The sequence below is a fragment of the Spinacia oleracea genome, chromosome 1, assembly GCF_020520425.1.
Source record: "Spinacia oleracea cultivar Varoflay chromosome 1, BTI_SOV_V1, whole genome shotgun sequence".
Classification (NCBI taxonomy): Eukaryota; Viridiplantae; Streptophyta; class Magnoliopsida; order Caryophyllales; family Amaranthaceae; genus Spinacia; species Spinacia oleracea.
The window spans coordinates 121,632,930-121,645,579 of NC_079487.1; the positions used below are offsets into that span (position 1 = coordinate 121,632,930).

General features: G+C 35.2%; 1 protein-coding gene across 1 annotated transcript; it reads left to right on the forward strand.

The window, feature by feature from the left end:
- Positions 1 to 1,342: 1,342 nt before the first annotated feature.
- On the forward strand, positions 1,343 to 11,092 carry LOC110789270 (uncharacterized). Its single transcript, XM_021993920.2, has 10 exons — positions 1,343 to 1,501; positions 2,553 to 2,719; positions 3,093 to 3,224; positions 3,309 to 3,359; positions 3,960 to 4,056; positions 7,149 to 7,195; positions 7,981 to 8,197; positions 9,808 to 9,937; positions 10,151 to 10,193; positions 10,787 to 11,092. The coding sequence occupies exons 1-10, from the start codon at positions 1,447 to 1,449 to the stop codon at positions 10,859 to 10,861; spliced, it is 1,014 nt and encodes a 337-aa protein (XP_021849612.1). The 5' UTR covers positions 1,343 to 1,446; the 3' UTR covers positions 10,862 to 11,092.
- The last annotated feature ends 1,558 nt before the right edge of the window (positions 11,093 to 12,650 follow it).

The following is a 12,650-nucleotide window of genomic DNA, read 5'->3' on the forward strand; positions in this document are numbered from 1 at the left end:
TTATGTGTAAATAATATGGTTTCCTGGGTTTATGGTTTTTCCGCATGATTTATGAATTGTCATATGTATCATAACCTAACACTTCTCACCACATTATTATTAATTTATAAATGTTATGTAATATTATTAAATTATTAGCGCTAAACAATAAATATACATCATAATTTCTAGAAATTTCTAAAATCACTAACACAATTTTTAAAATAAATAAAAATTAAATTAACAAACTATAATATAAATTCGATAAAAATAAAAATTGAATTTCAAATATGCTTCCCCCGCACGGAATTCGCATGGTGGTCATGGGAGTGGCGCACAGACTGTGCATGGTGGACATGGGAGTGGCGCACGGAATGGCTCCCATGTCTACGACGCAAATTCTGTGCGCCACTTCCATGTCTTCCATGCATAGAATTTGCGCCATGGACATGGGAGCCATGCAAATTTCGTGCACCACTCCCATGACCGCCATGCAAAGTCTATGCGCGAGAAATAAATAGTAAAAAGAAAAAAATCTCCATTTTTACCCTCCATTGATGCTACTTCCACGACTTACACCACTACGTGAGCTCCCCCTCTAGCTTCTTTGATGAATTATGAACAAAGTAACGTTGCCAACAACTTTTTCCGGCGAGGTTACGAGTTCGGTACCATAATGAGTTAAAGAGAAAACCAAAAACAAATACAAACAAAAGTTGCTCGCCGGAATTTAATTTTCCGGCTAGTACCGAGACACCAGGCTGGAGGGGGGGTTGAGAGAGAGGTGAGGTGAAAAGGGTAAGAAACAAGAATGGAGGGGGTAAATTTTTATAGGGGCAATTTTGTACTTTCACTATAAATAGTAGGGCGATTTTAGCGTGGGCGGACGTTAAATAACGACACACTAAATATATACTTTCAACGTGAGATCTAAGTATTTTCATATACTTGTAATCCATCAAGATACTATACTTTATTAAGACATATCGTTACAGATTGAAATCATATCTATAATATTTATATTCAAATATTTATTTATAAATAATACGAGTTAATTTATTAAGACATATCTTTACAGATTTCAATCATATCTATAATATTTATATTCAAATATTTATTTATAAATAATACGAGTACTATTCAGGTTGTGGATATATAATTATCACTTGTCTAATGCAAAACCCTAACCATTCTCAAACCATTTACCCTTTTATTCAATGATGTGTCACAATTTTATTGGTCATTGTGCACCATACTCCTAATTTATATTCTACTAGATAAAAAAAAAAACGTAAGAAAAAAAGGGAAGAAAAAAAAAGGTGAAATTTCAAAAATGACTGGACTATAAATAAACCATAGTGTTCAACCAAAAATACTTACAAAAGAAACCCAAAGAAGAAAAAGAAAAAAAATACAAAAGTGGGATTTGAGCCAAAAATCCGATCAGTCTTGTAATGGTCTGATCAGATGGCGGACGATCCTTCTTCGCACCATGCCCATGTCCCATTGCCTTCGAACTTAGGTACCATTTTTATTTAATTAATCTTCTGTTAAATTAATTTTATGAATTATTTGCAGCTTTTTTTTTAGATTTGTTGATTATTTTTCGGCTTCAAGGTTTAGCAATAATTATACAGATTAAGTTTTTAATCCTAAAAATTAAGTGGGTTTTTGATAAACTTCATTTTTGATTAGAACTTGTTGATTTTTGAAGTGGGTTTGTGTTTTTTTGTCAGTCTTTTGATGTCATTTTTGCTCATATATAATCTATTAGAACTGTTTTATCTGTTGTATTATGTCTGTTTTGTTTTTGGTGTATGATTGAATGTGTCTGTAAAGGGATGACGAGAAAAAGATTGGTAAATTGGGGAGCATAATGCATATACCTGCAAGCCTGCAAGTTAACTTTCTGATGATTTTATCGGGGACTTTGTGCTATTATAGTATTTGGATGATTGTTTAATCAAATTTCTTTGAGTAGATAAAGTTTGAGTTCTGCCTCTATTGAACATGAAATGGTAAATTTTATAGTTAATGAGTTAGAAATAAGTGGCGTTGCTTAAATCTCTCGCGATGAGGAACACATGCTTAGAGTTTATGTTGCTGTTGTTAGGTTTATATATGGAGTTCATGGTTTCTCAGCTAGACTGGGTTGATTGAAATTTCAAAGGATGAACTATGAACTGCCCAGTATTTGTGATCGGGTAGTCTATTTTTCCCTAGTTCGGGAGAAAGGTTTTGTATCGTTTATCTTGAATTGGTTCTCTGTTTGATTGTGGGAGAAGTCGGGGTAACATTGTGGTTGATGATTGGGATATGGTCCACGGTTAACAACGATTTATGAGGTTAATTAGATTCATAGTAGGCTAGTAGTTAGGGCACCTCACTCATTGATTGTTGATATGGTACCTTTTTTTTTGTGTAGTCCTTTTGAAGGGTGTTTAACAGGAATTATTATTTTCTTTACCATCTTTATGTACCCATGAGTTTAGTCATGATAAACAAGAGGTAAAGATCAAAATCACCCATATGTATATTTTGTTGGCTGACACGAGAAATTATAAATTGTGTAGGTGGGTTAGTTTCAGATGATGCTCCACTGGTTCCGATTCATATTGTCACCGAAGCTTCCCAGCTTCCTGTGGAGTTCTTAGAACCCTGTCCTGAAACAAAGCTGGTTATTGGCTTTGATTGTGAAGGTGTTGACCTGTGTCGTTATGGAACTCTTTGTATAATGCAGGTTAGTGATTTTTCCTGGTAATTTTGAAGTACTTTTATCTACCAGATGTATATGAGCCATTAGTGAAAACTTGTCTTTGCCTATTTACCTTTTTTTTTGATTTGGAGATTTGGGGGTGAAGGTGGTTTGGTTTTTGTGTGTTTGATTGCTTGATCTACTTTTGTTGCACTTGCAAGTCACAACTTGATATGATCTTGTTGTACCTGTACAATTATGCATTGAGGTGACTTCTCTTTTCTACTTTGCGTGGGGCTTGTAGCTTGATATCACTGTGGACCAGTTGTAGAGTGTTGTGTGACTTTTGTAAATTGTATGGTTTAGATGGTGTTCCATAATTTGAACTGAGCAAGGTGGCTTACTTTCTCTATTGCAGCTTGCATTTCCTGATGCTATATATCTTGTGGATGCCATAGAAGGTGGAGACATGCTCATAGAAGCGTGTAAGCCTGCTCTTGAATCTAGATACATCACTAAAGTTATACATGACTGCAAACGTGATAGTGAGGTCTCTAATTGGTCTATCAGCCGTTTATAATTTATTTCTAGTTTGCTTTGTACTAAACTTATATGTTGACTCACTATTTTCTAGGCACTGTATTTCCAGTTTGGCATCAAGTTACAAAATGTCATGGATACCCAGGTGAGCATTTTGGTGTATTTCTGATCAGTTAATGTAGCTGAATTTTTGTACTTAGTGTTGCTATATTGCTTTTAGGTAGATTTTTTTATTTTCATTTGCACTTGAAGTTGATTCAAATTTACAAAGTACATCATATTTTGCTTTCTTCCTTGCTTTTCTCCTTAAGTGTAAATTACCCTATTTGTCTGATTCTCAGCACCATCATGCAAATAACTCTTACCCGGTCTCCTGATTGGGTTTAATTAGCCTTTTTCTCTAACGTGGGTGACTTGTACAGAATGCAACTATTAATAAAGACAGAGCAAATTGGTAGTTATAATTTCAGAACAGCCTGAGCTTTCTTGCATGCTAGATTAGTAATGAAGAACCCATTTGATTGACCCCAAACAGTGAGAATAATCTTCCCTGCAATCTGCATTGGTTTCTGAGAAATGTAAACTACGAAGAATATGTTTATGCTTTTCATTCATACCCGCTTGCTAAGGACATTTTACTGGATGAATTGATGTTATTCACTGCATTGCTTCAAATATTTTCCATCATGGATGTAGCAATTTTTAAATTCTCCATAGATTCAAATGGTCTATGTATATTTTACAGATAGCGTATTCCTTGATCGAAGAACAGGAAGGACGACCAAGAGTGCCTGATGACTACATCTCATTTGTTGCTCTTCTTGCAGATCCACGCTATTGTGGTATTACACTTGTCACGGTATTTATTTATTGTGCCTAACTTTTAAAATGTTTATACACAGAAATGATAGTTTCAAGGAATTATAACATTAAGGGATGTTTATACACAAAAGTGATAGTTTCAAACATTAAGGAATGCAGTGTTGATCACAATATTCAGGAAGGAGTACAGCTTCTAGGCTAGTTTACTAGGGCTTGCTGCTGTACTCTTATATTAAAACAAAACATGCTTGTAATACTGACAAAAGTGTTTTTAAACTCTATCCAGATTTTTTGTTGTTGTATCATATCCTTGCCTCATAGGACTAGTGGTTCTAGGAAAGTTCTTCTTAGTTATAGCTTCAATAAGGCTAGAATTATTGGCTCTCCTTTACGGGCTTTACCTGTGTTACGATCTTAATTTTTAATTAAATTCTACATGGTGGCCTTGTGGTATCATTTATTCCACATGGTGGAAACAAAATATTTTGAGTTTCTAAGGTGATCTTATGGTATTGCATATATCATTAAGGTGCACTAATTGAAGAATTATAGCTAATACACCATTAATAAATTGATTTAACTTCTAGTTAATACTTCCTGGTTCCTCATTATCTATCTCCTCCAAAAAAAACTAACCTCACAGAGTCACAGATCCTTCAACAACATTGGAGTCCACAAAACAACCACCAAAGATCGTGACAGAGAGAGAAAGGAAGCCGTTCATCATCGTCAAATCGGGTCTCCTATTCCTGGCCGACGGAACTAATTAACAAACCCAACCCCGTTTCATTTTATTCTCTCTCCTAAACTATTCGCTCACTAAACATAACGCAAGTTGTTCACATTGGATCATCCTTCCTTCCATTAGAAGACAAATATTCACCTCTCTGATCTCGAGAGACTGCTAAAAAAGGAAGCAGCACCATTTCCTAATTATTTTTGAACATTTTTTTGAATATATTATTGTCGCTGAATCTGAAGATCAAGAAATGAAGAACAAGAAATCTGAAGATAATGATTCACCTCACAACCTTGAGAGGCTGCTACAAATGCAATTTAACAGAGCATTTGGCCAATAACTGATAAAGAATCAACAATAACTCTAGAAAAGGAAAGTTAACCTTTAGCTATGGAGGCCATAGTTACAGTAGTTCTTTCAAGAAGCGATTGAACAGGATGAAGATTGTTTATATGGGGGAAGGAAAGAGAAAATAGAGATTAGCATGCAGGTGAAGGTGGTTTTCAATGTGGTTGGTGGTTGTTTCCGGTGGCTTGGGGGTAGGTGGTTGGGGTTGGTCAAGATGGGTTTTAACTAGGGATAGGTTAATAATTTTAGGATTAAAGTTAAATAAATGGTGGGTTAGCTGATGAAAAGAACAACTAGGGAACATTGATCATGTAGAATTTCCTTAATTTTTAAAAGAAGGTGGTTAACTTAGTAATCTTGAATTTCCATCGCATAGCAAGCCTGACATTTGTCTTTTTTCTCTCCTTGAAAATCCCAGCTGGTTCCTTGGATGCGCTTCATTTTACAATCCCATAGAATGTGACACTGATGTGTCGTGTTAATCTCAAATGGCACTGTTGCCAATATTGGCTACTATTTTTTTTTCAACTGTTGTATCAAATGACAATAACTTCTATTTGTCTAGCTACAATTAACTTGACATAATAAGCACCAATAGTTCCAGCGTATTTCCTACGGGCGTGTTGAGAAGCTATGAAGTCAGCCATTTCATATGCTAATTGTAGGTTGGAGAAGATGGAGGGTTGAGCGTCTTAACTTTCAATTTGGTAGCACTTACTTAATTGGTTGTAGGAACAACTTAACAAGAACTTAATAACATCTCAGTTGAATAGTTATTTTCTGGTTTGTTCATTTGGAGTGAGCCTTTGGAGATTGATTGCTTAAAAATTGCAGAAGTGTGTGTTTATGCTTGTGGCTGGGAATTAGAAGTCATATATCCCAACAACTATAATCTAGCATCTGATGCTTAGAGAATGATGTGCATCTTGGATGTTCAATGTCGTGATTCGGTATTTCGGTGTGTATATTCTAATTTCCTTTTTGTGTGATTTGGCTTCCTCTTAAATGGGCTTTGTCGACCAATTCTCCCAACTAGATGCAATAGAAATTCTTGTTATGTAAGATTTAGCAACTTGAAAAGGAGTTTTCCTAAAGCAGAGGACTGGAAAGTGTTTTAACATCTGTGCTACTCTCTTTTCGCGGAACTTAATATTTTCTTATACATGCATAATAGTGGATTTTGTTTTTCCTGAAAGTTCATTCTGATCACCCTGAAATTGCCTCACATTGATTGGTGAAAAATGAAACTTGCACAAATTGTATTAATGCGATATAGCATATACTCTCTCCGTCCCAGAATTATAGTCCTGTTTGACTAAAAACACGGGTTTTAAGAAAAGTGGAATATAGTGTATGAGAAAGTGGGAAAAGTGGAATATAGTGTATGAGAAAGTGTAAAAGGTGGAATGTGGTGTATGGGAAAGTGGGAAAGTGTATGGAAAAGTGGGAAAGTGGAATATAGTGTATGTGAAAGTGGGAAAAGTAATGTCCAAATAAGGAAACCGGACTATAAATTTGGGACGCTCGAAATAGAAAACTTGACTATAATTTTGGGACGGAGGGAGTAATCATGTTGAGGATTCATGATCCATTAATTATTTAGTTGTTTAACCTTACCTAACAGTTACTATTAGCCTGATAATAGAAGTCCTTCCCATGTAATTCAAACTTTCAATGGGATAACATCCTTTGATTGATATTCTTGTTACATAATCAAGTTTGTTGAATTTCCGTCAGCGATGAGTTATTCCTGAGCCTGCAAAGTCTTCTCCATAAATTCCATAATGCTAACATTCTCAAATATACTCTTAGTATGTCTGTATGACCTGATTGGTCAATCTTTACGTTTTGTGCATTGTGTTGTGCTGTTGCGTACTGATGATCTTCTTTATACACTTGTGTTTTCATTAGGATTTTCATGTCAAGTTAACTATTGGGTTGTATGATATCATGCATGAACTCCTTTTCTTGAATTGTGTTTTCATTCATATAGTACTTCTTTTAACATTTTGTCCATCCCTGCAGGAATATCTTATCTTGAGAAGGAGGAGGTTCGTGTACTCTTGCGGCAGGTGAGTTCAAACAGTTATCATTTTGGAATCATACTTTTTAGCTATGCCTATAAGATATTTGGAAGAGAAAAAAAATCAACAAAATTGGGCTAATCTGTAATCTTTTTTCCTCCCCCTGTTACGAGGACAACTTTTCCTCCATTCTTGTACTTTCTGCTAGTTGCGGGTTGCCTCTGTCTTTCCTTTTTGTGTTTATTGGAAGTATATTCTTTAGATACATGCAATCTAGGCATTTAACTTATGGGGTTAATTAGGCTTATCTCCTGTTTTATTCATGGGTTTTTAATGACTAGATTATTCAGGTTGTTTGATTTTGCAGAGAACTTTGGCATTATTAATAAACTGTTTCAAAGTTTATATATATGAATGTGTTTCTATAAGTGCATTGTGTAGTTTGCCTTTTCCACTTCTTATTTATGCAGCACTATAATAATACTAGTGAGACGTGAAGACAAATTGGCAAGTCACTAATGAGCCCAAATACAAGTTAAAGGGTGTGGGAGGGTTAAGTGGAAAACCAGGTGTAGATATAGTTACAACATTGTTGCTTACCTTAAACTTTCATGTTTGATATTTTTTCCTGATTTGCCTATATGCCAGCTAGCAGATAGGAATGCATGCTTTGCACTATCTTGAGATTTTGAAAAGACTTGCTGCTGTATGCCTTATTAGGGTTGGATGTGTTATATTTGCAATTGTATGGCCATTCAACACCCTCGACGGGTGGTACGTTAACTTGTATCTGCTTTATGCGTTTTCTTATTGATTTTGGTTTTCATTTTCAGGATCCAAAGTTCTGGAAATACAGACCATTATCTGAACTCATGATCCGTGCAGCTGCTGATGATGTCCGCTTTCTGCTTTACATCTATCACAAAATGATGGAGAAGCTGAATGCCCATTCCCTGTGGAATCTTGCTCTTCGCGGTGAATTATATTGCCGCTGTTTCTGTATAAGTGACGATAACTTGACTGAATGGCCTGCTTTGCCTCCTATTCCAGGTTTGTCATTAGTTTCCTGGATGTTTGATTTGTAGCTAGTATATGAACTGATAAAAATCTAGTGGGACAGAATAAAAATTTCAGTGTATCTGCCTCTTCCAATTCTATCTGCCTCTTCCCATTCCAAACTTAGTTCCTCAAGCTTGCAATTTCATCTCTGTTTTTTAATCTTATGATAATTAGGAGCAATAGCTTAATGTAGGAAGTTTCTATCATTCCTTATTCTACCACAATACCTTCAGAATTGAAGATTTTGTGGGGGGTTGTGGCTCCCCCACCATTTGCGGGGACACCTTGGTTAAATCCACGGTGATAGGAGGGGTCTGGGGCATTTGACCACTAGTTTTCCTGGCTAACTATGCCGGATTAGTTGCATCAGAGATGAGTTGTCTAGTTGGGCCAAGAATATTTGCGGAAGAAACAAAGAAATTGGTCAAAACATTCTGCCGAAGAGTCTGCTTCTTGACCCTGCCCAAGAATGAAATAATTCACTTATAGAGTTGAATATTGTGATGGGGAAATTCGTTTTATGTGTAGAAATAAGGATCGTGTCATATGTGAAGATACAGGATTAGCATAAGAGGAGGTTGTTAGATTGTTAGAGCCGAGGAGCTATATAACTGGTGTATAAAAAGGCGCGCCTCTCGTTTTATGTGTAGAAATAAGGATCATGTCATATGTGTGGATACAGGATTAGCAAAAGAGGAGGCTGTTAGATTGTTAGAGCCGAGGAGCTATGTTACCAGAGTATAAAAAGGCTGCCTTGGCGCTGAGGGGCAAGGCGCTTGGAGCTAGCGCCTTTTATGGCCTGGGCGAGGCGATTTCGACGAGGCGCACCAGCACTAAGTCGCACCCCTTGAGGCGCTCACCGTTTTTTCACTTTTTATTAGGGGCGCCTCACTTCAGTGAGACGTACCTAAGGCGCTGGGAACTCCAAATCGCCTTGGTGCGCCTTTTTATATATTTTGTATGTTACTCAGACTACTGATTTCACCTTAAGTACATGTGTTGGATCCTCGACTCTCCGATATGGCTATGGACATTTGAAATTTCATTTTGGGCCAAAATCTTGGATTTTTATTTTTTTACAAAATAGCCAACCTGGACATGTGCCCATGGGCCACGGACGACATGGTCACCTGATTCAAGTAATGTTGTTGAGGAATGGTATAGACTAATAGCACCTTATGGAGGATAAAAAAAAAGAAAAAGGAAGGAGCTATGTCTAAGACAGTTTGGAAAATAAGGTCAAAGCTTTCTACGTCCGTGTTTGGGAGCAGTAGAGGTAAAAGAATAAATAGAAATACATGCTTGACATTTTATATATTGAGTGTCTAGATGGCCTTATGCCCTTATTAGTGGGGAAAAACTATCACTTTATTCTGTTCTTTCTGTTATTTGTTTGCTGTTACAATTGCATGTGATACCAGACTTGAATTTCCATTTTTCACTTCTTGCTTTTGGAAATAGGTGTTTGTGAGGCTCAAGCGTATAATATTCTGCGTGTTTCCATTTATTCCCTAATTCTTGTTAAAGTAGTGGTCTCAGAATGATTTGATTGCATTTAGAAGTGGTGAGGCCTCATTGATCTGATTTCTTTAAATGTTCAGATGACCTGCCCGTGGACACACAAGCTCCAGAAGAGGAAATCCTTTCTGTTCTTGATGTTCCACCAGGGAAAATGGGACGTGTGATTGGCAGAAAAGGAGCTTCAATTTTGTCAATCAAGGAATCTTGCAAGTAATTTTCACCTACTCACCTGATTTCTTAAATGCTTGAAACTTAGAAGCATCACCCGGTTCTTTGATTTGTGATATTAGTTCCCAATCTTATCAAAATTGTTTTCAAACTTAATAGAAGTGGTTATTTTCAGGGTATCTACGCGTCATACTGTATATACATCATATTGCATGAATTACATTTAACACAGTTGTGTATGTTTATGATCTACAGTGCAGAGATTCTCATCGGAGGCTCCAAGGGTCCCCCGGATAAGGTGAGTTTGGAAATCGATGGAAATACAACATTAACGCCCTATGGCTATTAGTAGATCTTATTACACTTGAGGCACATGTCTCAGCCTCACATCAGCCTTAATGGTTATTGTAATACAAACTTTTATATAAGGTGGTCTTACACAAAAGACCACATTAGTGTCATATAAGTTAAGCAATGGAACCCTTTAGTTAAGCACTGCAACCAATTAGTTAAGCACTAGAACCAATTAGTTAAGCAATGAAATCAATTAGTTAAGCATTGGAACAAATTAGTTAAGCAATGGAATCAATTAGTCAAGCACTGGAACCAATTAGTTAAACAATGGAACTAATTAGTTAAGCACTGAAATAAATAGTTAAGCAATGAAACTTATTAGTTAAGCAATCAAAGTGGTCTTTTCGGTGGTCTTATACATTATTGTAATACATTAGCATCACTGCATCAGTTAAAATATCCCTTTTAGGGAAGGTAACCTGGATAAAGAAATGTATTGCTCTCTCATTTATTCATGAACTCATTTTTTCTACAGATGTTCAGTTCAAAATGTTAACCATTGCTATATTTCTTATACGGTGCTGTTGTTTTATGTAGGTTTTCGTTATAGGCCGAGTGAAGCAAGTGAGAAAAGCAGAGGCCATGATAAGGGGAAGAATGCTGGACATGTAGTGAGTGAACAAATAGTCTCTGATGCGATGCTTTGGTTTGTACCGATGTCAATGCAATAACAATAATAATAATAAAATAATAATTGAAACATTTTAAGACAGTTTTTCTCTCTAGTTCTGAATGATTATTAGATCTTCATCTTAGAAACTCCAAGCAGAGTCTCCTTTGCATGAATATGTACCATTGATGTACCTTTGGCTACTTGAAAGATGATTGCTGTTGATGCATGTACCCTTTGCTTGTCATATGCTGGTTGTTTTCACTTTTCACTATGAAGATTGAAGTTTGAAGTCTGTCAACGCAATACTGAAGTTTGCCACTGAAACAATTTGTAGTAGTTTTTATGGTAAGTTCATGAATTTCGAATATGGCAAGTCACAGTGTCACACATGTAATTTGTACAAGTATGGGGGAATTTGTTAATACTATATGTTGTTTTGAACTTGTCAACAATATGTTGAATAACCAATCACTGTAACCTCATTTCAAAAACGCAAAAAGGGTCCACTAAAAATGATTGTATTTAGCGCTGGTGTAGCTTTTTCTGTTGTTTGTATTCTGCAAGGATTATACTTCGTATCTTACAATCCTGAGGTTATGATTTTTTGGATCAGTTTTCACTGTTAGACTTTTAGGGGTGAGGGTAAATTTTTTAAATTTTTTGTGTTTTACCACTTATAAAAATCTGAATTTATGTTTTATCAACTAAAAGTCTTAAATTTTTATTTTATCATTTAATTTTTAAAAAAAATATTTTACCACCTTTTAGCGGCAAAGTTATCAACACTGTTAGTGGAGCTCACAAATTAGGCTTCCTCATGCGATTTTCTTCTTCACCCCTCATTCTCATTCAATTTTCACCTTCTTCTGCACTCCTCTTCAATTCTCACCACCATTTTCTGCACTTCAAATCTCCAAATTAATTAAATTACAAACTTATATTATACAACATGTTTAAAAATATCGTATAATTTTATAAGAAAAATTGTTATACTAGCCGTTGAAGTGGGCACGGTAATGATTTCGTTAACTTTATTGTTAAAAGGTGATAAAACAATTTTTTTTTTTAGGTGGTAAAATAAAAGTTTAAGATTTTAGGTGGTAAAACACAAATGTGGATTTTTTTTTAAGTGGTAAACACAAAAAATAAAAAATAAAAAATTAGGGTTGAGGATTTACTTACACTTGCTCACAACTTTTTGGCCTTATTCGTTTATCGAGTCGGGTGATCTACATAAGTTTCATGCTTCCAGCTCGATGGAACTCCTCTTTACCTACCTAAAAACAAATAAAAATTAAAAGTTACCTTAATAGTTTTAAAAAATGTTTAATTTTTCCTTGCATACATTATACAATATTTCTGTAAATAAAACCTTATATACTATGTTTTTTAAAATCTTAAGTTATCATTCTTATTTTGTCACGACAATTAAATATTTCTAAAGTATTGTAGTAGTTTTTAGCCATTGCGAGTTGGGATGCATAGAATCGTTTTTAATTATTTTGGTAGTATAAAATTATACAAGTACTTTTTTACTCACGTGATGATTAAAATAACATTCATCACACCGGTGTAAAATGTGATTATATAAAGGTTTATTTGTCTATTTTTCATTTCTTAATAAACAAGTTAAAGTTGAATAATGTAATAATCTCTTAAAGCAAATGAATAGAATAAATGCTCGTTTTTCATGGTGCACCTGTTTATAAAACCAAAACGCTTTAATTGGAAGCTTAACGGACAAACGTTAAAAGTGGTAAATAGTCAATTGTTTAGCCTCTTAATTTT

Excerpts from the sequence above, each read along its gene's own strand:
- LOC110789270 (XM_021993920.2), top strand. The coding sequence starts at position 1,447 with ATGGCGGACGATCCTTCTTCGCACCATGCCCATGTCCCATTGCCTTCG. Across the intron at positions 7,196-7,980 it reads TTCGTGTACTCTTGCGGCAG|GATCCAAAGTTCTGGAAATA; the intron begins GTGAGTTCAAAC and ends TTTCATTTTCAG. Across the intron at positions 9,938-10,150 it reads TCAATCAAGGAATCTTGCAA|TGCAGAGATTCTCATCGGAG; the intron begins GTAATTTTCACC and ends TATGATCTACAG.